Source organism: Lepus europaeus, chromosome 22, assembly GCF_033115175.1.
Source record: "Lepus europaeus isolate LE1 chromosome 22, mLepTim1.pri, whole genome shotgun sequence".
Classification (NCBI taxonomy): domain Eukaryota; kingdom Metazoa; phylum Chordata; class Mammalia; order Lagomorpha; family Leporidae; genus Lepus; species Lepus europaeus.
The window spans coordinates 25,660,542-25,687,713 of record NC_084848.1 but is presented as its reverse complement, the minus strand read 5'-3'; the positions used below and the strand labels follow the sequence as shown (position 1 = coordinate 25,687,713).

Here is a 27,172-nt window from a genome sequence, read left to right as displayed (position 1 = left end):
GGGTACTTAAGAGTTTTAGACAGATGATTACCAATGTGAGTCTCAGTGAGGACCATCAGCAAACAGAAAGGAATTATAGGTTGTGATTTAAGAGTCTATTGTCGGAATGAAGATACAGTCAGAATAAGGACAATCCATATTTGTTTTCAGTGTGGTTACAAAAAATGGCTGGGGGGAGGGCAGTGCATATAGTTCTGTCTTCATCAGGAGGCTGCAGGGTGGAACCCAGGGTTCCAGATTGGGCAAAGAAAGGAAGAGTCTCTTTCCCACCACTTACTGGCTTAAAAGTCAAGGCTGCGCGGTCCTCTGGTGACAGCTTTCCTAAATAGTGGTCTCATTAGAGGGTGGTTCTCGACGCAATGCATGGTGTGGCTTTCAGCCTGTGTGAAGATAAGCGCTGGCAAGCTTGCTTCCTGGCTATCTAGTCAAGGGTAATCTCTTAGATTGTTGCTAATAAAAACAGGTGTGTGGAAGCTTTCAGACTTAAATCGTATGAGACTTGATAGTGTGTGAAAGTCTAGACCGGCGGTCTCACACTTCAGTGCTCACAAATACGTTTGCCGAAGACGGCCGGCCAGGTGGAGACGGAGAGGAGAGCAGGGGCACACGTGTCCCACCTGAAGGCGTTTATTTCCTGTTCATCACCAGCAAGGCACTGATGCTGGTGTTGCCAGGACTTCTGCTTTGGTGAGGGAGGCTGAACGTGCAGATTTTTATTATGAGACTTACCGATTTTTTTTTTTTACTTTTAATTTTGAAATTATTTGAACTTACAGAAAAGTTGTAAGAAGAATATGAAAAACTACCTTTTACCTTATGTCTACAGACCTTGTTCAAATTTTGCCAGCTTTTCTTTTAATTTTCTTTATAATGGAAGGATCCAATCAAGGCTCACCTGCTATGTTTATTTGGTCTGCTCCGGTCTAGAACAGTCCTTTAGTTTCTTGGACTTCTGTGACCCCTGCACTTTTGAAGATTGCAACCTAGTCATTTTGTAGGAGGTGTCTCAATGTGGATTTGTCTGATACTTTCTCATGATCAAGCCCGGGTTCTGTATTTTGGGCCAGGATGCATCACAGAAGTGATGCTGGTTCTTGTCGTTGTGTTGTCTCTAGTGGCCCATGGTAACTTTGAACAGTGTTTGGCTGCTTGATTAAGGTGGTGTCTACCAGTCTTCCACTGAGAAATCGCTTTTTCTTTTCCTTTGTAACGAGTAAGTATTTTATGAGAACGTTTGAAACCATGTAAAACCTCATTCTTTATCTCATTTTCACCCTGTCTGTTGATGTTTCTTGTTTGAGTGAATTATTGCTGTAATGCTTGCCAAATGATGATTTTGTAATCTTCTGTTATTTGACATTTTACTTCAAGGGAAAGTTTCTCCGCTCTGCTTATTTATTCACTTATTTCTTATACCTAAGTGGACTCAAGGGTCCCTATCTTATTGAATGGGATATAGCCCTTTACTGCGTGATTACTGGGGTACTCAGACTCTCCTGGATTTGTGTCTTTCGGACGTGTTCCCATCGTTCTTTGAACACAAGATGTTTCAGGCTCAGCCTGTTCTTTCTCTGACCCAGCCCTGAAATCAGCCATTTCTCTAAGGAACACTGGTTGCCTTTTAATGGAGAACAGCATTTAGAAATCAAGATCTGAGTGCTAGATAAGTCACTGCTCTAGACGGCCCTCCCTGGGGTCCCTGCATTGGGCAGACCTAGGAAATGTGTGTGTGAACAGAGACGTGCACACAGAAGCAGTATACGTTTGTGTTTTTGTATCCATCTGTATTCAAAAGCAGCCATTCATACTAGCACCTCCAACTGTAGCTCAGAACTACAGGGTTCGTTCTAGTTCCCCCCTTTCCATATTTTTCTCTCTCTTCTCCAACAGTGAGAAAATCTGGCTCCTGTTATCATCAACACTTTTTTTTTTTTTTTTTGGCATGATTCCCTTGCATGTAGTCAGTCTGCTGGCTCTGCTGGGCCACCACCCCACTCAGATGCCCTCCTTGTGTGGATTTAGACCCATGTGAGTCCACCACCCTGCTTAGGTAACCTCCTGAGCTTGCCTCTGCTCTGTCTTCCTCGTGTGGGCCCCAGCTGTCACTGGGCTGCAGGCAGTAAGGTGTAAGGTCTCATTGTTAAATGCTGGTCAAAGGGCCGGTGCTGTGGTGTAGAAGGTTAAGCCTCTGCCTGCAGTGCTGGCATCCCATCTGGGCACCAGTTCGTGTCCCAGCTGCTCCTCTTCCGATCCAGCTCTTTCTTATAGCCTGGGAAAGCAGTAGAAGATGGCCCAAGTGCTTGGGCCCCTGTGCCCACATGGGAGACTGGAGGAAGCTCTTGGCTCCTGGCTCCTGGCTCCTGGCTTCAGATCATCCTAGCTCTGGCTGATGTGGCTGTCTGAGGAGTGAACTAGTGGATGGGAAACCTTTTTCTCTGTCTGTCTGTCTGTCTCTCTCTCTCTCTGTGTAATTTTGCCTCTTAAATTAAATAAATAAAATCTTTAAATGTTGCTCAAATAATTGAGGTTAAAAAAAGGAAAAAAAAAAAAAAAACACAAGGAAACCTTTGCAGGTTAGGCTGTTTCTAAGACTAATGTGACTTCTGCTCTGGACAAGAAGAAAAACGGTGATCAGAGGTGAATGTGGTTTGTTTTACATGGATTTTCGTGAGAGCCACAGATGTTACTGGGTTAGGGAGAAGATGAGTGTACACTGCTACCTTTTCTCTCTGCGGTCGTCTGTGTTACCCACTGGCTCGGTGGGATACAGAGAACAGCACCTGCAGACCTGCATCCTCTGGGGAACCTGTCGGTAAGGCATCAGATCTTCTGTCTGCTGGTTCACATGGCTACAATGGCCAGGGCTGGACCAGGCTGAAGCCAGGAGCCTAGAACTCCATCCAGGTCTCCCACATGGGTAACAGGGACCCACGTACTTGGGCCATCTTCCACTGCTTTCTCAGGTGCGATAGCAGGAAGCTGCATCTGAAGTGGAGCAACCAGGACTCAAACCACCACTCTGATATGGAATGCTGGAGTCACAGGTGATGGCTTTAACCTGTTGGGCCACAACGCTGGCCTCTGATTCTTATATCAGAATCTTATCTTATATATATATATCTTACTATATCAGAATATATCTTTTTATACTCTGTAGAAGTAGACTCTCTGACATTAGCAATCTTGTCCCTGCTGGGGTTCAGAATAGAATGACCCAGGGAAAAGGAGGATTGGGAAGAAGAAGGTGATTTTTAAGGGGCAGCCCTCTTGGCCAAAGAAGAGGGGGAATGACGTCTGTTGGGGGTCAGATTGCAGCTTCCCTCGGGCTCTTGTCAGTGTTGTGTTGACCAGGTGAGGAGATAGGAAAACCTCTTTCCCTGAAGTAGGAGGACCTTCCTTCTCCCTTTCATTATTCTTTTTTTAAAAATGATTTTATTTATTTATTTATTTATTTGAGAGGTAGAGTTACAGAGAGAGGCAGAGGCAGAGGCAGAGAGAGAAGTCTTCCATCCTCTGGTTCACTCTCCAGATGGCCACAACGGCCGGAGCTAAGCCGATTCGAAGTCAAGAGCCAGGAGCCTCTTCCGGGTCTGCCATGTGGGTGCAGGGGCCCAAGGACTTGGGCCATCTTCTGCTGCTTTCCCAGGCCACAGCAGAGAGCTGGACCAGAAGAGCAGCTGGGATACGCACCAGCACCCATATGGGATTCCAGCGCCGCAGGCAGAGGCTTAGCCCGCTATGCCACAGCGCCAGCTCCCCTTTCGTTATTCTTTTGGGGAGAGGATGGTGGTAGGTTTGTTACTGTGGGGTAGTGTCTGGTGATGTATGATGCCTCGGGAGGCCAGCATGGGCCCTTTGGTCTCACAAGAATTCAGAAGATGACTGTTTCCCACTTGCTCAGAGACTCCCCATGAGGGAAAGATGTGTAGGAGTGGCAGACTAGAAGTTCAGTGATAACTCCTGGAAGTTTCTGGAAAAATCTTAGCTCCTTTTCAAGCATAGACTCAGTGCTCATCAACTCTCGTCCTTCAGCCGTACACGCCTTGTCAACATTTCTCTTTGTCCACATCCTTTCTCCTGGCCTCGTGCTTGTTTATTTTAGCTTTTGGGGTTTGGGACTTTTTTTATTTCTCACTTTCTTTCTTTGGATGCTGTGTATTTCTGGTGCAGAGAATTAGGGAGTGGAGATGGTGGGTGGGTGAGAAGAAATAGAGAAGAGGAAAATTTTAAATGCTGACCTTTAATGTGGTAAAAATTCATGTTGACTTCATAGTCTGGGTAAGCATATGTAAATAATTTGTAAATCACACGAAAATAAACTTGTGGCCTTTCAGTTTTTTTTCACACACTTGGATATGCCTCTTGGGAAAAGCACTTGGGGAAGGGTGATGCGGTTTTAGTGGTGTGTAAACAGGGGTTGATATTTACCATAACCAGTGGCCCTGAGTGTCCCTTTGTTGATACTGAGCATCACTGGAAAGTTTTCTCTTCCCCTAGTTACTTCCTCTAGAGGCACACAGATTTTATACTTTGGTCTTCTTTTGACAGTAGTCCAGGATATTAAGTTGCTGCTATGTTTTCAGTGGGCTCTGTATTTAATCCCTCCATCTTTTGCCTCCATTCCAAAGGCAGGAATTAGTGTCTTGCAATGTGGCCATAGTTACGCCGTTCTGCCTGTCTTGCTGTTGCTGCTGCCATGTTTGTTCTTTTACAGAGAATATTCTGGGCCAGTTCTGTGCTTTTGATGGATGTGAGTTCCAAGTCTGCATATTGCTATGCTGTTCTTTTAAAAAATTTTCCATCTATTGTTGCAAACCAGGCACAGTATGGACACTCAGGAGGTGTTTCCTGGCCAGCTAATGTCTGTCCCATCATCCGCAGCATCGCACACACAGCTTCTCAGCTTGTGAATGACTGCACTTTGAGCTGTCGTCCTTCCTGTTGGTGTGGGGTTCTGTGTAGGAGAAGTGGCCCCTTGCACTCAGTAAGACTCAGTTCTAGGATCAGAGTGAACCTGGCAAAGTTACTTAATCTTCCTTAGTCACATTTAGTTTTCCATCTGTTGTAAAAGAGCTTCATAGGGTTGCTTCAAGTGCTGAATTAAACGTGATGTGGGAGTTGGCACTTTGTGGGACTCTTATTTGTAGAGTGACGTCACTCTGTCATTGTCATCTCTTCAGTGCTCAGTTGTCATCTGCATTTCCTTGAAATTCTGTATCCTTTCCATCAGGTTTGCCACTGTGCGTTATGATCAAGGCGCCAAGAACATTCGGAACCAGTTCATGCACCTGACAAACTACAGCGTGAACAAGAAGAGTGGCGACTACGTCAGGTATGGGCCCTGTCTGAGCCAAGAGGTCAGCTTCAGACGTGTGCTGTTAGCGGTAGAGAACTGACATGTCGCACTAGAGTGTGATCTTAGAGTTCTGTCCATGGGACACTTCTGCAAAGCTATTGTGATCATGTGGCACACTTTTGAGGTTCTGTTGCTCCTTGTGAGTGGCTTGCCCGGCTGCCACGTCACTGTTCTCTCCCAGAGTTGTGTCTTCCTCATTGTCTCCCCTCACTTGACTTTGGGGTGGGGATTTATTGGGCACTTGGAACATTTTAGAAGTCAAGAAATGAGGTCATTTCGGCACTTGGTGATAGAGCCAAACCTTTAAACTTATTTGTACTCTTTGACCCAGCAGCTCCACTTCTAGGAACATAGCCTTAAGAACTAAAGGTGCACACACAGGACCAGAGAAAGAACACGCACCATTCCCTGCTGGGGGTGGAAAAATCAGGTGACTGGACAGCACACACAGCTTCCTTTCTTTCTAAAATCTGCGAGACACTGAGAGCTGTTTGTTTTTGCTGAGAGTGGAGGAAATGTCATATGTATGTACATATGACTGTAATATGTACTGATATGTTCACCGTATGTGGCGGTAGTGGGTGGGATTGTCATCTTTGTTTTCTTCTCTGCTCTTAAGTTTTTCTAAAACAAATAGGTATATGAGCAGGGGAAAAAAAAAGTTAGGAAGAAAATTAAAGAAATGAGGCCATTTCAGAAAAGGATTCTGTGGAACGGAGTACCAGCCCAGCTGTGTGGAAATATTCTTTTTGCTCTGTTTTCTTTCATCCCAATAATTTTGCCAGAAAGTGGAAAAATAGAAAAGAAACCCAAACAGTTACTTTCTACTCAGACTAAAAATAGGTGCCCAGCAGGTCCAGGGAAAGAAGGCAAGCGCGGAGTCTGGAAGCGATTGAGCAGTTGCTGAAGCTGTATGGATTTCACTGAGTCCTGTGACCTGACTGAAGCGGTTCAAGGGAAGAAAAGGTGTAACCGCTGGGGTGGAGGCAGGGAGCGAGGGGCCAGTCGTACAACGCAGGCCCCCAGCGTTTGTGGTGGTCTGCCCCGCTGGCCGTTCCGCTGCCAGAGCAGAGGCTACTGCACTCCTACTTTAGTGCCTGTTCCCTTCCAAAGTGTCAGAAGAGCTGTGTCCACCACCAGAGAGAGGAGGCAGCTTGCTTCCGGTGCTGCAGCACTTCTGTGGGGGGTTAGCATGTTAAAGTGCTACACTAGGTTAGCACACTAGCCCACCTCATCTCCAGGCTGGTCTGAAAATGGGTAAATTGTAGACCCATGGGACACTGATCTAAGGCTAGCTCTGTATCCCCAAATATTTCAGCCTGTTAGTGTATTGTAACTTTTCAAATTTGCTTTCTGCTCTTTCATGATGTATAATTTAATGGTTAAGGAAGAATTTGCCTGGTCTCCTGCATTCTTGAATAAAACAAAATATATGCATTTTCAATTCCATCGAAGAAACTGATACAAAGGGATGCATGACAGAAAGTACCAAGAAAACAGTGGGTGAGAAGCGGGTGCTCTGGAATAGTGGGTAAAACCACTGCCTGCGGTGCCAGTATCCCATATGGGCGCCAGTTCGAGACCCAGCTGCTCCACTTCTGATCCAGCTCTCTGCTATGGCCTGGGAAAGCAGTAGAAGATGACCCAAGTCCTTGGCCCCTGCACCTGCGTGGGAGACCCGGAGGAAGCTCCTGGCTCCTGGCTTCTGATAGACCAGCTCTGGCCATTGCAGCCATTTGGGGAATGAACTAGCTTATGGAAGTCCTCTCATTCTCTCTCTCGCTCTCACTCTCGCTCTCTTTCTTTTTCCTCTCTCTGCCTCTGGCTGTCTGTAACTCTGCCTTTCAAATAAATAAACACATAAATCTTTTTAAAAAAATGACAGTGGGTAAGTGGAAGTCAGCAAAATGAGTGTTTTTCTGAAGACTTAAAATATCTTGTTTCTGGCCGGCGCCATGGCTCACTAAGCTAATCCTCCGCCTGCGGTGCTGGCACCCCGGGTTCTAGTCCTGGTTGGGGCACCGGATTCTGTCCCGGTTGCTCCTCTTCCAGTCCAGCTCTTTGCTGTGGCCTGGGAAGGTAGTGGAGGATGGCCCAAGTGCTTGGGCCCTATACCCGCATGGGAGACCAAGAGGAAGCACCTGGCTCCTGGCTTCGGATCGGAGCAGTGCGCCGGCCGTAGTGGCCATTTGGGGAGTGAACCAACGGAAAAGGAAGACCTTTCTCTCTGTCTCTCTCTCTCTCTCTCACTGTGTAACTCTGCCTGTCAAAAAAAAAAAAGTTAAAAAAAAATATCTTGTTTCTGTAGCCAGGCCTAGTCGTGTGTGTGACCTTGATTTTTGGTTTGTTTTAGTTGTGATGATCCTGAAGTGGAGGATTATGGGAACAAGTGGAGCATGAGTGCTATGCTTAGGTATCTGAAACAGGAGGGCAGAGATACAACTGGTGAGTACCAGGCCTTTTTGTTTCTTGGCTTCTCTTCTCTCTGGTTTTTACCATTGACTCCTGCCAGGGGTCAGCCTGAGCCTGATAATGCTGCCGAGACATCCAGTGGCATGATTGTTCTTGGTGTCACTTTTTCCTATGATTTACAAGATGGGGAACGGTTTTTCCATGACCCCAAGAGTCCCTTTTCTCATTTCTGGTTTTGAAAGGCCTAAGTTTTCCCTTTAATCCTTAGTAAATTTATCATGCTTGAGGATTGAACTGCTGACCAGAATACGGTCAGTTACTTACGTAACAAACTGCCCACCTGCTTGTGGGCCCTGAGTTCCAGTGTTTCCAAGCGCATCTCTCATTCATGCTGCTGAGTTGGAGTTGGGGAATAGGCAGCACGGGGTTGGAGCACAGAGCTTGGAATCAGAATGGGCACTGCTGCTGAGCCTTGAGTGCAGCGGGAAACTGTGTGCCCGAGGAGCCTAGTTCAGTCTAAGGGGAAAGAGGGGTGCATGGAAAGGAAGCGTGAGAAGGGTGGGGAGGCTCCTTTCCCTTCTATGCCTGTCTTGTCGTGGGAGGCCACCTGAGCGTGTCTCCCCGTGCCGGCATTCCTATAGCACCCGCTTGGAGGCTGCCCTGGAGAGGCTTTTCAGTGAGCACACATGCTGTTGTAATAATGCTGCGATCTGGAACCCAGGCCAGGCGTTTTAAACCAGTATGTCCCCCCATCCTTTATATAGGTTACCTATAATGGACTTAGATTGAGCACTAAATATACCACTATGGTAACTTTGAAATAAATGCTTGAAATATTTGCAGGATTGGAAAATTTCATATTTCTTCCTTCGTGAAAAGCGTTCTTTTTTGCAGCGTTGATGGCCCACGTAGAGGACCTGATCATTAAGACCATCATCTCTGCCGAGCTAGCCATCGCCACTGCCTGTAAGACCTTCGTCCCTCATCGCAGCAGCTGTTTCGGTAAGGAGACTCACGGAGCTGAATGCGTCTTGTGGAGAGGCTCTTGGGAAGCTGGGATGGGATTCCGGGTTAGAGAGACTCAGTGATTGCACAGGTGTTGAGTGATGAATGGCGGGCTTTCCTGTCTGTCTGAGTTTATACCAAAAGGCCGGTGGTGAACTCGGGTGGACGTCCCCCCAGGGGTACCTAGCTGTACTTGGGTGAAGCAGGGACTGGAACTCAAGTGTGGGTCTCCGTCAGAAAGTCTGCAGCCGACTGTGCAAGACTCCAGCTCTCACAAGTGTATTCCTGAGCTCTCTGGCAGTCAGACTGGGAACCACGCCAAGCAGCCCTGGCTGGTACCAGTGTGTGCTTTCTCCCGTTTCCAATGACTCCTTTTTGTTTTAGCCGTCTTTCCAGCGGGTTCCTCCCCCATCCTGCTCCCCTGCTGCTTCACCCCCAGTAGCCTGACTGCACAAAGAACCATCCATGAACAGTTCACAGCTACTGGATCAGGAAACGTGTTACCTGTAGACACCACCGCCAGCTGTGCCTGCAGCACTCAGGGTGCCTGTGCCCGTGTGCTGTCACGTGGCTGTGAACTTGTAAATGATCGCTGGTGTGAGTGCCTATGGTTCCTTGGGCTTTGGGCAGGAACACAGTAGGGCCGCTGGTGAGGAGGGTGGCTAAGCGTGATGAGGAGCAACGCAGATGGTCAGGATGGAAGAGCCGTGGCTTTTCAGGAGGTGGGATGACAGGAAAGTGAGGAGCACCCAGACCCATCTGCACCCCTTCCACATTTTGTGATTTTTTTCCATCAAGTTGCTCGACTTCTGTTTTCTCAGCTGTAAAATGGTCATAGTGGTGGTGCCTGCCTCCCAAGAGTGCCATGCGGCGCAGTGAGATGATGCATGCGAAGCCTTGGCATGATGTCTAGTCCTTAGGTTGCACCGGTGAAAATGAGTTTTTATTGTTTTTATAATTAGACGTTACACTTGTTGATCTCTAATAGATTTTTGTAATAATATGTACTTGAGGGCTCCTAAACAAAAGACATTGTTAAGACTTGAATAACGGGTGGCAGATAAATCAGGATCTAAAATTATACAGGAAGAGAAGAGGTTGTAATTGCTTTTTAAAGCATGTATCTGTTCATGTCTTTTAAATCCTTAAATGACTATGGGCTTAAGTACAGGTCAGGCATCTCTGATCTGAAAATTCAAAGTCCAGCCTGATAAGGGATGTGCAGCCAACAAGGTCTGTGCACGTATTTCAGAATCTGAAGAATTCTCAAGCATTTTGGATAGAGATATGGTGTAATAGAGACTTGATGTGAGCCCAGCTGACTTTATAGAATTCCATTTCCCTCTTTTTTTTTTTTTAAAGATTTATTTTGTTTATTTAAAGGCAGAGCAACAAAGAAAGAGAGAGACAGATCAATAGACTGATCTGTCCGCTGGTTCACTCCCCAAACACAGCAGTAGTCAGGGCTGGGCCAAGCTAAAGCCAGGAACAGGAAATCTGGGTCTCCAACGTGGGTGGCAGGAGCCCAAGTACTTGGCCATCTTCTGTTGCTTTCCCAGTTGCATTAATGGGGAGCTAGATGGGAAGTGGAGCAGCTGGGACTTGAACCAGAACTCTGATATGAGATGCTGGCATTGCAAGCTGTGGCTTAACCTGTAGCACGGCAATGTCAGGCCCGCTGTTCCTCCTTTTACACCTTACATTCTAACTATCATACTGTAGCTCTGAATATTCCATGCTTGTATCTCTGTGTAAGTTCTCCTGTCTACTTAGGACATTCTTGTCCTGTTTGCCTTGAAAGCTCCTATATCTACATGGCTTTGAGTAGAGTCTTTCCCTGTCACGTCCTGATGTTTTATTTGCACATGCATTTTCCAGTAGTCTCTGAGCTTTTTTATTTTGACAATGTGTATTTATTTTTAACTACCTGAAAAATAGAGTGATGCGCACTCACACACAGATGCACACACTGACACACTGAGTAGGAGAGATTTTCCATTTGCTGGTTCATTCCCCAAGTGCCCAAAATAACCAGGTCTGGGTCAGGCTGAAGCCAGGAGCCCAAAACTCCATCTGGGCTCTCACAAGGGTGGCAGTGGCCCAAGCACTGAACCATCATCTGCTGTCTCCCAGGACGCGTTAGCAGGAAGCAGAGTAGCGGGGACTTGAACTGGCACTGTGATATTGGATGCGAGTGTCCCTAGCTGTGGCTCACCCAGCTGCACCACAACCCCACCCCGTCTTTGAGTTCCTGACGGTCAGTCGCTGTGTCTCCCTGGCCCGTACTACCCTTTTTCTGCCAAACCCCACTATTTTCCCTTTGCCTGGACCACCCAGGTCCTTCCCTGACCCTGTGCCTTTGCCTCTGCTTTCTCCTGCGTCTGAAACACCTTTCTCAGGTCGCTTGTCCTAATACATTACTGACATCTTTGAAGGCCAAGTCCCAGGTGATATTTTTCTCAACTCTCCCCTTCAGAGTTAGCCTTCCCAGCCTCTGGCTCTGTGCTCCTGACTCGGCGGTATACCTGCCTGCCTGGTGCTGGGTACCCGTGTGTGTCTGTTCCTTGCAGGACTGGAGGCGCCTTGGCTCCAGTTTTGCCCATGCAGTGCGTAGCTGTCAGAGGCTGTTGAGGAAACAGTTGTTGAATGAGAGGCTCGCATGCGATTTCCTTGCTCTTCGATGGCCTGACAGTTGGCTTCCCAGTGGATCTGTACCTCAAGGGACCGGAGCGTGAGAATGACTACAAAATGTTTGAGGATGGGTCAGAAACCCTCCTAGATCAAATAATAAGTAAAAGTTTCTTTTCTACATCTACTTGGCTCTTAATGGGGGTAAATTTCTATAGCCCTTTGTGTAAAAAGTTTCTCTTCTGAATGGTTAACCGTAAATGCTTTTTCGAGTATCTATTTTCTATTTTGTGTTGTTGCCTGAATGACTTTTGAAAGCTCAGGAATTTATTAAACCTCATGGCAATAGGATGTTCCCGCGTGAAAGCAGCGGTGTCTTTCCTCGACCCGCTAAGTGCCTTTCCTCGGCCGCGGGGCTCCTTTGCCCTCCTTCCTGGTGTTCGATTTTCATAAACTGAGTGCATCTGGAGTTTTTTAAGTTGTTGACTGTTTTCTTGGCTTTTGTGGTTCTGAATCCGCTTCCTGTCAGCCCTGGGATTTTGTGTGCTTCATTAACCCCCCTCCCCGCCCCCCCGTGAGATATGATTTTGTATACGTGTGTGTGTGTGTGTGTGTCTCTCTCTTTCTGCCTCCCACGGACGCCTATCCTCCCCTGGGGTTTAAATCACAAGGAATAAGCTGTTTTTTAAAATTTGTTTTAGAATAAACAAGAACTGAGAGCTTCCCAGAAGCTTTTGGCTTCAACAGAGCGTTGGTGCTCTTAGGGGAAGACGGTAGCGTGGAGAAGGGGTTCACCATACTCTGGAGGTGGTTGTTTCTGTCGTCACCTAGGAAGCTCTGCCAGCTGTTCCATTACAGCTTAAGTGTTGCTGCCTTGGGATTTCCCCCTCACCTGCGTCCCGTTCATTCATTCGTTTATGTATTAACTTTCATGCAGATCCTGCTGTGTGCGGGTTGTAGGTCAGTGCACCACCACCAACTCCGTTCACACCACATTTTACATGGGGCCAGATCCGCACACTTGCACTGTTATTCAACTTAGGAGTCTTCACACACTATCTGAAACTCAGCCACCTAGCGCTTTTTATAGATCTGAGCCTCGGGAAAGGCCCTCTGAGAATAATTAGTCCAGACACGCAAGCTGAAAGAGAAAAGGACTCAGAGGAACAAAGGGGACAGCAGAGGCGCGGGGGGCTTGAGAGGTTTGGGCATCACTCTGACCATCGCACTGTAGATTTGTGCAGTTTTTGATGCCTCCCCCAATTCAACCCAACTTGCACTGCCTTCCAACTTTGTGAAAATGAAGTAGTACATTCCCCAGCAGCCCTTTTAACTGCGCTTAGGAAATTGGCACCATGAGATAACTGGCTATGAGAAAAGCTTTTTTGACCAGTTGGAGAAAAACAGCCAAAAACAACAGGATGTTAGCTGGCCTTTAAAGATTTGCTGCTGATAGTGGCGTTATCTGTGTGTGTGAGAAGATGGCTCAAATGATGGGCTCCAGCTTCAGTCCACTCCAGCCTGGGATCACGTGGGCCAGGTGTGAGGCCACTTGTGGCCCTGATGGGCCTGGCCTATTGTAATCAGAGACCAGTGGCGTGGTTGCTTGGGAGAAACCACGCCTACTCCTCCGCTCTTTGCTGTATGGCTGCCACTCACGAGTGTGTTGTAGGGTTAGCGGACATGTTCAAAGGGAGAGTGCCCAAAAATTATTGTTGAAGGAAGGGAAGTGGGCAGCATGCAAAATTCCCCAACACTGGGAACTGCTTGACCAGCAACAACAGATGACGGAAGGCAAACTGTCCACTTTCGGAGATGGTCTCCTCTTCTGGCTTATCCCTTGCTCCTGTGTAGACAAGGAAAACAAGATTCAGCAGTTAAATAAGCTGTCCCTAGTTAGGCGGCTGGTCCATGGCAGAGCCATGTTTGGGAGCCAGGGCTCTCTGCTCTCGGAAAGACACATTCTGCTGAATCAGGCTCCTTTTGGCTCACCCCTCGTCTCGGATTCTGCCCCTGCGCTCCTGTTAACTAGATCTCGGGAAAACTGGCATCATCCTTTGTAGCAGGTCCGGCCTGCAAAAGGTCGCTCTAGTCCATAGTGTTCATCCTCGATACTCTCTTTAACTCTTTCTATCAGGTAGCCGGATACCATATTGATTTATTGGACCAGTTAAGAAATTGGCTCTGGGTGTTTTTCTTTCATTTAGTTCATTTTCCTGTGGGAACTTGGTCCTTCGGGGTGCCCTATAAAGGCTTTCCGCTAACTTTTCAACTCAACCCCAAAGCCAAGGTGGACAGTGTTTCCTTGGTACAATAGTGGCAGTGAGTGCGGGCGATGTCAGCGCGTGCCCGTGCCCTGGGGGCTGTGCCTTCAGCTGGGACTCAACTTCTAGGGTGAGTTAGTGGATTAATTCCAAAATTAGTGGTGTGACACATTCAGTAATCTCTTAGGGCTCGAATGAATTATTGTTTTTTCTTCTATCAAATCTTTTTCCCCATCAAGTTTTTTTCTTAATACAGTTGAATTATTATTTTTTCTTCTATCAAATCTTTTTCCCAATCAAGTTTTTTTCTTAATACAGTTTTAAAATGTAAATTTCTTAATGAGAATTTCTCTGATTTTGTTTATGGTTGGTGATTTTGTTATGAATACCTCAAGTCAGGTGATCAGGATTACTTTGGGGGAACAGCTATAAATTATTTTGTCTTTCTCAAAAATTGCATGATATTTATTTTCCTAACATTTTTTTTCTGTGTTTTTTTTTTTTTCTCCTTAGTATTTCTTATTGTTTCTCATGTGTTAGTTATGGTGCAGACTACTTGGTATAAAATGACAAGTGAGACATGGCCCCTGCCCTCTAGGGGGTGGGCAGGGGCAGACGTGACAAGATAAATGACACTTTGAGGTGTAGAATGTGACTCCGGTGCCCTTGGAAAACACAGGAGTCACCAGCTCTGCCTTTCCTAACAGAGGAAATATGATTTGCAGAATACAGTGACATGGCAGGATATGCTGCTTTCTGAAATGGTGAGCAAGCCTGCCTTAAAGTAGAACCCATAATGCATGAACCTCAAAAACATGCTAAATTGAAAGAAGCCAGATTCAAAAGACTACTGTATGATGCCATTTACGTGAAATTCTAGAACCGGCAAAACTAATCTATGGTGAACAAAATAGGAACATTGGTTGTCAGGGGTGAGGGTGAGGTGCAGGGTATTTCCCAGGAGGGGGGCAGAGGGGGTGTCCCTGGGGTGAGTGAAGGGTTCTGTGAAGGTTGAGAGTGTGGGTTACGTGAATGTATCCAGTTATCAAGACTCATCAATGTACACCTAAGACCCACCCATTTCTTTGTATGTAAATTTTGCTTCAAAAGGGACTAGAGAAGACAGGCTGGGTTAAAGAGGGAGGGATGGGGAGAGAGAGAGAGAGAGGTTGGTTTGGTGATGCGTTGGATTTAGGAGGTGAAGAGACTGTCTCTGGCTGTTGATTTTGGTGGATGACGAGTTGTAGGAAGCCTGACAGCCTGAGGGAAAGTCAGTGCTGTTTGTTGCGCACCTGTGCGCTCTCCTGGAGCAGGTGTCTATAAGGCAGTTGGAATCATGGGTTTGGTATCCAGGAGCCATGTGACTAAAGGTACAGATTTGAGTGTCATCATCAGAATATTACAACCCTGAGAATACATGCAGGTACTCAAGAGGAGTAGAATTGAGGAGGAGAGAAACCTAAGAATGCCAGGCTAAGCAAACCTGAGCAGAAGAGAGGGGATGGAAGAAGGAGAGGAAGGAGGACAATCAGGAGAGTGGTGCCCGGCACCCAGGGAGGAGAACTTTCCAGTACGTACGGTGATCAACAGTTTCTGGTGCTTAGGTTTAGCGGTCTTTAGTGGTCATTGGCAAGGACAGTCGATTATTAGAGACTCTTCTGGGCTGGGAGTGGTCAGGCATTGAGGAAGTTCAGACAGCGAAGTGTACATTGCTTTTTCCAAAGCTGTGTTTAAAGAGACCAGGAGATGAAGGTGCGACTGGGAGCAAGTGGGGCAAGTTGGGCTGCTTACCACTGACTAGTCTAATTTTCCAATTTGTTTTGGTTTGGCTGGGGGCTGAAGGAAGGAAATACCAAGGAAATTGGTCCTGGGGAAATACCGTTGAGTAAGGTAAATAGAGCTGTCCTTTGAAAATACTTGCTCTCCTGTCATGGTGAAGACAACACAGAAGAACAGAGAAAGGAGCTGTCACCTGGAAGAGCCAACCTGCCTGCCCCGTTAATGACAGGAGCACGCGTATGTCTCATCTGCACACTGTGCATCTGAGATTCTAGATGGCCGCTGCTAAAACATACAATATGAAGAGGTGAACAAGTTGAATATTCTCAGTACAACCTGCTCCGTACCTTTAAAGATCTTTAATGTCCGTAGGAATGAGCAATCATCAGTGGAAACAGGTGTTATAAGGACTGAAGTGGCCTACCAAGGACCACAAATTACTTATCTTAAGCTGGAGTAGTTGTTTTAATAAATAAATTTATTACAAAAGCTACGTTTTCATCCTGTTTTTCTCCTGTTAATGCAGCCTTTTAGATGAACGAGGTCTTGTACTTTGTGGTAATGCTAACACATATCAGTAGGTGTTTCTTCCCCCTGCTGCCTGTCCAGATGTAGTTACATTTGAGGCTTTTTGTTTTGTTTTCTTTTGTTTTTTTGAAAAATCTTGCTTGAGTGAAGGAGAGGGAGCGAGTGAGTGCTCCCATCTGCAGGTTCACCTCCCAAATGCCTGTAACAACTGGGGCAGAAACCAGGAGCCAAGATTGATTTATGTATAAGATTTATTTATTTATTTGAAAGGGGAGAGAGAGGCCTCCCTCACAGGTGGCAGGAACTCAATCAGTTGAGCCACACTGTTGCCTCCCAGGAGGCCGGAATTAAGAGCCAGAGCCAAACCCAGGCACTTGATGTAGTTGTATCTTAACCGATGTCTCAGCCACTCTGCCAAACATCTGCCCTGGAGGGTTGAGTCCTTGGGTTCGGCACACTTAGTTAGCATTTGACAGGTTTTACTCACCTGAGTGAAAATTGATTTAGCACTTTCATTCTCCTTAGTTCATTTTCTCCTTCCCAGAATACTGGTTGTCACCCTGTCAATCAAGTTTCTTGGAATTTGCCTCTGATTTGACCAAATGGCTAAGTAAACATGAGGTGTTTAAACAGTAGGTCTTATTGATTGTTAATTTCATTTATGGCTGGCCCTGCAAATCTCATCAGTATGTGCACATGCTATTTTTTTTTTTAAGATTTATTTATTTATTTGAAAGAGTTTCACAGAAAGAGAAGGAGCGGCAGAGAGAGGGAGATAGAGAGGTCTTCCATCTGCTGGTTCACTCCCCAATTGGCCGCAACAGCTGGAGCTATGCAAATCTGAAGCCCCTCCGAAGCCAGGAGTCAGAAGCTTCTTCCAGGTTTCCCATGCAGATGCAGAGGTCTAAAGACTTGGGCCATCTTCCAGTGCTTTCCCAGGCCATAGCAGAGGGCTGGATCAGAAGTGGAGCAGCAAGGACTCGAACCGGCGCCCATATTGGATGCTGGCACTGCAGGTGGCAGCTTTACCCGCTATGCCCACAGCGCCGGCCCCTGCACATGCTGTTATAATGATATCACCATGTTATAGCTGAACCCTGTGCTCCAACTTTTAAAATGAGAATAAGATTTTTCTTGAATCAAACAGAATATTCTCATTTGCTTATGTAAGATTAATGTAGATTTGTGAATTCTACAATTTCCTTTTTAATATATATTATTTAGTTCTGTATCATGAAAATATTTTTTCTTGGGGCTGGTGCTGTGGCTTAGTGGGTTAAGCTGCCGCCTGCAGTGCCAGCATCTCATATGGGTGCCAGTTCGAGTCCCAGCTGTTCCACTTCTGATCCAACTCTCTGCTGTGGCCTGGGAAAGCAGTAGAAGATGGCCCAACCCTTGTGCCCCTGCTCCTGCGTGGGACACCCGGAAGATGCTCCTGGCTTTGGATCAGCACAATTCTGTCCCTTGCGGCCATCTGGGGAGTGAACCACAGGAAGGAAAACCTCCCTCTCTCTCTCTCTCCCTCTCTTTCTGCCTCTGCCTCTCTGTAACTCTGCCTTTCAAATAAAATAAAATAAATCTTTTTAAAAAAGAGTATTTCTCTTAAATTAAAGGGAAAATACTCTGTGGCATTACTGAAGATTAGGTAAGATATTCAGTTGAATGTTTTGGCTATAAAAGTAGTGTATTTGTTGCCAAAAGAAGATAGATGTAGCAGCTTCCTTTTTTTTTTTTTTTGTTACATTTTAAAGTATAGATAATATGTAAATTTCACCTAATTACCTGAAGGTGAATCCCATCTCAAAGTCTTGTGTAGTTTGTGATTTTTAAAAAAGATTTATTTATTTATTTGAAAGGCAGAGTTACACACACACACACACAGAGAGAGAGGTATTCCATCTGCTGGTTCAATCCTTAGTTGGCCGCAACATCCAGAGCTGTGCTGATCCAAAGCCAGGAGCCTGGAGCTTCCTCCGGGTCTTCCCACGTGGGTGCAGGGGCCCAAGGACTTGGGCCATCTTCCACTGCTTTCCCAGGCCATAGCAGAGAGCTGGATCGGAAATGGGGCAGCCGGGACTTAAACTGGCACCCATATGGGATGCCGGCACTAAAGGCTGCGGCTTTACCCACTAAGCCACAGTGCCAGCCCCAGTTTGTGATTATTTTTATGAATGAAATAGAATCCTGGATTATTACTAAGGAAGCAGCCAGTTTGTTCATGGAAGCATTTCTGTGGAGGTTCAGAATGTGCACATGTGCCTGAATCCGTACTGCACAGAGCATCCAGACGTTGACAGTGATTAATGAAGAGGGAAAGGGAGCCGCAGAGTGCTAACAGAGTCAGAGAGATGATTTCCCTGAGTGCCACAGTACAGTCGGGGGCCACTGGGTAGGCCTCTGGGTGCCCCTTCCAGACTCTTCATTCCCCAGTATTCTGAAAAACAGTCTTTGGGGCCATCGTTTTAGAAGTGTACCTTTATTTTTCTACTTTTTTTTAGAGGCTTGAGAAAAAAAATTATTGAAGCAAGGAAATTTGTTTTAGAATTAATTTCTGGAAAATAGCTAATTGTGTTCCCTGGGTGTTGCATCTGGTAAAACAGTAAGAAGGTAGTCTTCTGCTGGAGAAAAGGTGTAAGAAATTGGAGAGACACATGGTGAAGCATTTGGGAGTGGCGACGCCTGTAAGTCTGTCTCGTTAATAATAACAAGAAGGGTTCCAAAGTTAACCTTTTATCCCTGAATCTGTTAAACAAAATCAGGCATTCTGGGAGAAAAGCCTGCTCGTGGGTCTCACTCTGCTCCTTATGACAGTTGGGGAGGTAGAGGAAAAATCAGGTAATTAGGTCAGAAGCCATGGAAATTTAATCGCTGGCGCCCTTCCTTCCTAAATACTATTAGTGATGCAGGGGGGCTTGTCACAGTGCCCCTGTGCTACCACTGGCTTCCTTTGTTCTCTGCTGTCTTTCTGTGTTGAGCCCGTGTGTTTTATTTTCTATCTTCAAAGAAGGCTGAAACCATAGGAGAGGAGAAAGAATAAATATATTTTACCTTTCGATGTCTTTTTGACCTAGGTTGCAAAAGCAATATCTTGGTTTTAAAAAAGTGATGGGAGACCCTGGAGAGATGGCTTCAGCAGAGTTTTCTGTTTTTAGAGAGCTTTTAGGGTCGTGGGTGGCTGGGCGGGACAATCTAGAGCAAGCCCAAAGCACCACTGGTGTTGGAGGTGCTTGTTTCAGTCTTTTCTTGCCTTTTTTTTTTTTTAAACAATAAGCACAGCAGAATCATGCTTATTGAATCTTCCAGAGTCAGGTCACTTTCTGTATAGCAGTCAGGAACGTCAGTAGAGTGAATGATGAAGATGGTGGATGGTGGATGTTTTTATTTATTTGAAAGAGAGAGAGTGAGAGACAGATCTTCCATCTACTGGTTCACTCAACAGATGATTGCAATAGCTAGGATTGGACCAGGCCAAAGCCAGTAGCCAAGAACTCCACCGCTATCTCCCATACAGATGGCAGGAATCCAAGTACTCACTTGGACCCTCATCAGCTGACTCCCTTGCACATTAGCAAGCAGGTGAATCAGAAGAAGAGTTGCTGGGACTTGAACCAGCACTCCAATATGGGATGCCACTGTCCCAAGCTGTGGCTTATCCCACTGTGTCATAATACCTGCCCCCAAAATAGTGGAATTAAAAAACTTTTTAAAATCTATTTATTTGAGAGGTGGGAACAAACACAGAGCTCCCATCTGCTGGTTTTCTCCCCAAATGCCCCCAACAACTAGGGCTGGGCTGGAACCAAACCCAGGAGCGAGAAGCACAATCCAGGTATCTCATGTGGAAGGCAGGGACCCAGTTACTTGAGGATCTGTATTAACAAGAAAGTTGGAATCAGGAGCCAGGGCTGGGAATTAAACCAGGTGCTCCAGTGTGGGTCATTAAAACACCTTTTATAGCAGTTTTCTTATTAGCCTTAGCAGCTGATTAATTTCTCTTGAACTTGAAAGATACTGCTTCTACTTCCACTGATCACTTACACTTAGTGAGTTTCCAGATCTCTGATGGGGGTTGATTGGACTGAATCTTCCAGATCTTTGTGCAGTTGTGACATAGAGAATGATGTGTGTTGTGTTGTATTTCTAGAACTCTATGGCTTTGATGTACTCATAGATTCTACTCTGAAGCCATGGTTGTTGGAAGTGAATCTCTCTCCTTCTTTGGCCTGGTAAGTCAGTTTCCTCAACTAGAAAAGGATAAACCTTGAAGAGGCTCTAACCCCACCCACCCCACCCTCTTTTCTTCTTTTCCATCATTTCTCTTGGCCCTAGAAGACTTTTTTCATAGTTATCAGATAGGATTTCAATTTTGCAGATGTTCTGTTAAGACTAAAGAAACACATAAATTATTATTATATTCCCTTTATTGCCAAGGATTTACATGGCCTCATGTATCCTGTAAAGGTATAAAAACTAGACCTGGGCAGTGTAAATAATATCTGGACCTTTTGCCCTGTTCCTTTCAAGATTAAAGTCCTAGAAACATCTTAAAAAAATTTTTTTTTAAACCAACCTATGGTTTAGAAGAAGGAAAGAAACATATATGTTTCAATACCAGGGAAGATTCTGCTTATACCTGCAGCTACAGCCAGAATTTCTGTTAGCCATTTGCTTCTCTAAACAGAAAACTAGAGATTTATGCCCAGGACCACCCAGCTGTTCGGTCTTTAAGGATGAGAGATGTTGGCGAAATGCCAGGTAATCCAATAAAGACAGATTGACTGCTCCGTGGAGTGGGAGTCTGGCTTGAGCTTGCCAGGCAGTTGCCGAGCTGGATCGTACAGATGCTTCAGGTGTCAGCCTCTCGCTGGGTGTCCAGTGAGAACATTGTGTGGTGGTGGAGCTGCCCAGAGTGGTGCCAGCGCATCTGCATTGGGTGTGTGGCGGAACCCTAGCACCAAGGCCAGCACGGCAGTCACTGCCCCAGGGAGGCCTCTCGCTTTGGGGCCATGTTTTTTCTGTTGCCATGTGGGTTCTTGCTGTAATATCTGATGAGATTTTGGTATGACGATTTTTTTTTCCTGCCCTTTTGCAAGCCTAAGAAGATTGATTTAGAACAGAAAATGAAGACTTGAAAGAAGCACAGAAAGGCCAAAGTTTCTTCTGTCGCATGTGAATGTGATTCAGCTATTGCAGCAGTAAAAACCAATCTGAATGACGGGCACACTCATAAAACAGCATCCTAAAAGTCTGAGCCCTAAAGCCCGCAGTGATAATGAAGCAATATTCTTGTGCGAAATTTGAATTGCACAAGACCTTCTGGAGCAAAAGGATTGCATGTCAGGGAATTGGTGCCTTGGTGCTTGCCTCACGGAAGGCGCGTTTAACCTTGGGCTTTTCTTTCTGGTATTTTTGCCCAGACTACTACTACTACTACTACTACTGCTTTTTTCCCCCCCATGGATTTGATGTGCTTTATGTGTTGCTTCTCATTGACATTTGTAAACTTTGCTATATTGGGACCCATTAGAAGATAGATAGCTATTCTGTTAACCTACAGAATTATCAATTGCTCTTTTCTTTCTCTGTTCTGTTAGCGATGCGCCTTTGGACCTAAAGATTAAAGCCAGTATGATTTCAGATATGTTCACTGTCGTAGGTGAGTAGTGGTGCTTTCTGAACTGGACTCATGTGAAAAATTAACCAGAGCTTCCATTTTGTCAGGCTGCATAGATACTGCCAACTGGCAGTTCTTAAGCCACGCTGAATGTTTTGGACTAAAAAATTATATTTTCAGGGAAGTGTTTATATGTTTCTACTCCCCCTGGCTCCATGCTGTCCTGAGGCTGAACCACAGCTAAAGCAGAGACCTGAGGCACAGGAATTATGAGCTGAGGAAGAGAATTAAGCAAAGGTCTTGAGAAAGTATATTTTACTCCGAGCTGGGAAAGTGAAACCCGCTGAAGAAGCCTTGTTACAAAGGAGCCTGGCTGTATTTCTGCTCGACAGTCTCTCCTGGGCTCAGTAGGATCCCTTCTGCATGGTTACAACCAAAGCAGCCCAAGGAAGAAACCCCATTTTAAGTAGATAAGCCAAAACTTTGAAATAGAGATGGGTGGTCAGGTGGGTTATGTTGTGGGTTTGTTGTGATTTTTTTTAAGTACTCTAAAAAGACATAATAAAATGCATTTGAGATGAACTGATCCTTGATGTACCAGGAAATGCTGTAAAACTGAGCTATTCCCTTCTTCTTAGGAATCTGCTTTTTAGGAAGTAAGTGAAATTAGCTGACGTCCAGTTTCTTAAACTATTGATAATCAGCGAAGCCCATTTTGACAGCGTTGCTGATGGATCCTGCGGAGCAGTTCTGGAAGTAGTTCACATAACAGGAAGGCTGCTCGCGTGGTTTTGGAGTCTCCTGGAACAAACAGTGTCTGCCAGTCATTCACCAGGAACCCACTTTGAAATAATTTGTTGTTATTAACAACCATGTATTTTGAAATGATGATTTGCACATTTACTCTGGAGTTCATCAAAAATCTACATCTCTTTCTCAGTCAGAGTCACATTTGAGCTTCCCACAGCAAGGCTGACTTATCTGCGCATTTCCTTTCTTGTTCTCTCCATTTATAATGGTCAGAGTTCAAGTAGGGTGTGTGTGAGAGCATCGTGCAGAATTCCCTGAAGAATAGATCTCTGTAATATCCCAGACAATGAAACTGAGTTTTTACACCCAAAGGAAAGGTGCAGCCAGCCCTGCTGACTCCTTAGAAACTGGCAGGCCTTAATGTTGCCCATTCCCATTCAGGATTTGTGTGTCAAGATCCTGCCCAGCGGGCAACGACCCGGCCAATTTATCCCACCTTTGAGTCTTCCAGGCGAAACCCTTTCCAGAAACCTCAGGTAAGCGAATGCAGCAGCACAGAGCCCAGAGCAGGCCGGCTGGGAAGTGCAGCTGATGGACGGGAGGGAGGTGCAGCAGCTTGCCCGTGAGGGCGCGCAGAGCAGGGGCCAAGGGTCCGGCTGGACAGGAGGCGGTTACCTGCGGCCGTGCCGCCCTCAGTGCGTCCCTGCAGACTGGTTCCCCGCTTTGTCTTTTCTCTTGGCTTCTTTTTCATTACTATTATTTCCTTTCCTTTTTCCTTTCTCTTTTTCAGAATCACCCTTTTTTCTCATAAACAGCCTTATAATTCTTACTCATTACTGCATTCGTTTTGATCTTCAGATTAGTTTTCCGAAGAAGATGCTCCATCATGATAGCGTCCCCTCAACAAGCAGCCCTCCTGGAAAGAACTCTCAGTGATGGGAGTTACTGACTGGGGCTACGTGAGACCAATGCCCAAGAAACTTGTGCGTGTCTGAACCGTCATTCGAGCGAGGCTTGCCCCAGTGTTTGTGTGCGCTGCATTTGCTGTTGTTCCGATTGAGCCAGTCAGCCAGTGCTCCTCTCTGCTCGTTCCAGCATCTCCTCAGCCGCCCCTGCCTCTTTCGCCCTGCTGATTTCCACCTCTGTGTCTTGAGTCAAGAGCTCTGCCTTCCTCCTCGGGTCCTCTCTGGTTCCATTGCTCGTCTGCTCAGAGATTCCAGCACCTTTCTTAGGAAGTGCTCCCCGCTCTTCCATGGCCTTTCCTTTTCATGGCAGCATCATTTACTTGTCCTGTGTTGCATTGCTTGGCATCACTGACTTATTGCCTTAGGTGGCCCAGCCCCCTCTGCTAGATTGTAAGCTCTTTGGAGGCAGGAATAGCTTCTTCTGCCCTTCCTTCTTTTTCCCTTTCCTTTTCTCCTTGGCCCTTTTCCTCCCACTCCTCTTCCATCTGCTTGCTGATCTCATTTAGATCTCGCTGTTTCTATCTGCCAAGCTCATATACTATCGTTTATTCAGGTAACTTTCCTTTAGGACAGGGTTTTCAAACTCAGGTGCCTACCAGCCTGCAGGCAGGAAATGCGAAGGAGTAAGTAGGGGCAGAAATAATCGAGCTAACAGTGATGTGTGTGGGTAGCCTGGAGAGAGCCTGCCTCACCTCAGAGGGGCGCCCGTCTGACTGAACTGCCCTGGCTGATCGCAGCCGTGCCTACGTGTGGACCAGGCATGGTGAGAGAAATCAGCCATCTGACTTTTAAATATTGGCAACTAGTTCATTAAAAAAACCAAAAACACCACTTTGCAGGCCAAACATGACACGTCTTTGAGCTAGATGAACTCTGTGCCCTGCTCCAGGGTGATTCTGGTGTGCTGGGATGTGGAACAGGGTGTACAGTATTTTGAGGGGTATTATCCTGGATTAGAAATAAGCCCAGGCAAGAAGGCTATGCTTGATCAGTACTTCATCACAGATTAAAGAGTTTCCTTTAATTTTTAATCAGAAAAAGTAGGGGATTAGCCTAGGTGCACCCGGAAAGCGTAATTCAGGCAACCACAGCCCTTCACAGAGTGTTTACTGCGGAGTCTGTGGCAAGAGCTACAGAATTATGTAGGAAGATTGTGAATACTGCTGTGTAGCCTTAACATGGCTTCTGCCAGGTGTCCCTGGGGAGGGAGCGATCTGCCGATCTTGGACGAATTGATCTGTTCTTGGCTTGCCTGTCAGCTTCTGTTGGCAGCACGGCACACTGTGGAGAATCTCCCCAGTGTCTGTTTAGCTGGAAGGTGATGGCGTGATTCATCTGTAAGCAACCTGCAGGACGCTTAAATAGAGGCTCAAGGAACCGGAGAGGAGTTGTGTGTGCCGTGTGCAGCCCACTTGTCAGGTGAGCCGGTGAAGCGTAGGCTCTTCAGCAGCTGTGGAAGGACTGCGCTCAGCAGTGGCGAGCTGGGTCCCGAGTACCCATGGTGCTGGGGGAAGCAGCGCGAGGAATCATAATGAATGCGCTGAACCCCCAGCCACAAAGTGTAGGGCTCTTGGTCTTGGTCTGTGCTTCAAAATTACATATTTGGTTTCCCTTTTTTTTGTATTATTGATATGGGAGATGGAAAAGATAGGCATGTTAAGAGATGGTAAGGCTTTATTCCATTTTCTGTCTTTTATAGCGTCCAGTATCTGCACAGTTTCAGTCTTCAAACGCCAAGCAGATAAGTTCTGGATCATTTGGGGATTTCATTCAGTTTCTGTTACCATTCCTCAAATGAAAAACCTTTCAGCTTCAGTCATTCTTGGTACATATTTCATACACCTGTTTTTTGCAGTTTGATAACATAAAATAGAATAAATGAAAAATAAATACAGTCAGGTCTTCTTGGATGTACAGTAGAAAATAGAAGAACTTACAAATCCTCTTTCTGGTAGTGATTCTGCTGTGGTAGAGGCAGCTGAACTTAAATGATGAATAGGCTTGGAGGCATCCTTTAGTTGGACTGAAATATCCCATAAAGCAAACTACACAATCCATAGTGAATTTCGTTATGTTCACACATCTTAGGAGACATGATGTCGTTAGCAGCTTCACATCGGAAACTTTTTCACATTGGGTGTTGTGCTTTGTTTGAGTTGGGACATAAATAGTGTCTCAAATGCTACCTTTTTAAAAATTTTTTTTAAAGGTTTATTTTTATTTATTTGAAAGGCAGAGTTACAGAGAGAGAGAGGAAGAGAGAGAGAGAGAGAAAGAGAGAAAGATCATCCACTGGCTCACTCCCCAGATGGCCTCAATGGCCAGGACTTGGCCGAGTCAAAGCCAAGTGCCTCTTCCAGGTCTCCCACTTGGGTGGCAGAGGCCCAAGCACTTGGATTCCTTCCCAGGAAGGATCTGCAGGCAGCTGGATTGGAAGTGGAGCAACCAGGAGTTGAACCAGCACTCCTGTGGGATTGAACCGCACTCAGTGCTGGCATGACTGGCTGCATCAGTTGCTACCTTTAGAGATAATATCTTTCTGAATGATCAGCATTTGCTCTCTTATTGTTCTTGCTGGGCGTCATTTTTGCCTGCAGATTTTTTTTTTTTTTTTTTTTTTTTTTTTTTAACGAACATCCTTTGAAAGTAATAGCTTTGCAGTAGGGGTTGTGTTCCTGCTGTTTGATGCTTTAGTATGAGGGCTGTAGATGTTCCTGTAAGTAAGTGTGTCACTGCAGCTATTAGTTATTTAGCAAATAGTTCCAGTGTGTTTATTTTGGCATTTTTACTCTGTGATGTAATTTGTGGTAAGCTTGAAAGCTTAATTGTAACTTTCCTAGCTACTGTTTATGATAAAGTGATTTTTATGGTTTACATGAGACCATGAAATGACAAAAAGACAGATTACTGGATGCTTTGTTTAGTATTTAGTAACTGGGTAATGTGGCTCCATAGCATGGGTTTTGGTGTTCAGTTGGTAGAATTCCAAACTCTGTAACAGCGTTGTTTTACATTTAGTAAGTATCTGCCTGTGCTAACTGCTATCTGGCAAAAAGCAAAGCAAAACAAAGCTGTTGACTTCAAAGAACTTTTAGTCTGTGTATCCCTTCTGCCTGCCGACTTAAGGAGAGTACGAAAGTTCTCTTCTGTGGTTTTCTCTGAGTTTGACTCCAAAGAAGCATCTCTGATACACAGTTTTAATCTTCATTTCCTTTTATCCATTTTACTTCCATTACATCTAACTGCGTTGAATTGCCCTCTCTGCAGTTACGTTGTTGAATACCGCTTATGTGACACAAAGCCCTTCTGGCTTTACTCAGCCAGCTTTGTCATTTAGACCTGGATTCAAAATCGAGTTCTGCCAAAGCCTAGCTGTTAGGCCTTGGGCAAGTTCACGTGCCTTCCTGAGGCTTCGTTCCCCTGCTGAAAAGTGGGAAGAGTGCTGCATCCACGCTGAGAAGGAACAAGTGAAACAGAGGTGAAGAGTTTTGGGTGGTTCGGACACACAGTTTACACTCAGAACCTTTGGTCCCTGGCCTGATTTTGAGTCTTATTTTCCTTTTCCATTGTCAGTATCTGGCATTATTTTGATACTCATCTATAGTCATATGTTTCACATTTGCTGTCATCCACAAGTGCTGTTTTATTGATTTGTTGCGTTTTTTGGTTGGTGTCATCTTCCAGAATTAATGAAGATTCCAGATAATGCTTAGATCAGTACCTATTCTGAAAATTACTTGCTAGCTCGATTCAATGCTATACATCTTATCTTGCAGTTACATCTTTTAACTGTTTCCAGTTTTTGTCAATGTATTATATTCGTTATATTGGTACTAACCACTGATTGGAAATATTATTTGGAATAAAAAAA

General features: G+C 45.6%; 1 protein-coding gene across 8 annotated transcripts in view; it reads left to right on the top strand.

Moving 5' to 3' along the window:
- The window catches only part of TTLL5 (tubulin tyrosine ligase like 5), a 279,228-nt gene that overhangs the window by 53,753 nt on the left and 198,303 nt on the right, over positions 1–27,172 (top strand). For all 8 annotated transcript variants that reach the window (XM_062181756.1, XM_062181755.1, XM_062181758.1 and 5 more), the window contains 6 exons: positions 5,231–5,332; positions 7,710–7,801; positions 8,663–8,770; positions 20,117–20,198; positions 21,567–21,628; positions 22,778–22,872. In XM_062181756.1, the coding sequence (XP_062037740.1) occupies positions 5,231–5,332; positions 7,710–7,801; positions 8,663–8,770; positions 20,117–20,198; positions 21,567–21,628; positions 22,778–22,872 (541 nt within the window). The remainder of the gene's footprint in view (positions 1–5,230; positions 5,333–7,709; positions 7,802–8,662; positions 8,771–20,116; positions 20,199–21,566; positions 21,629–22,777; positions 22,873–27,172) is intronic.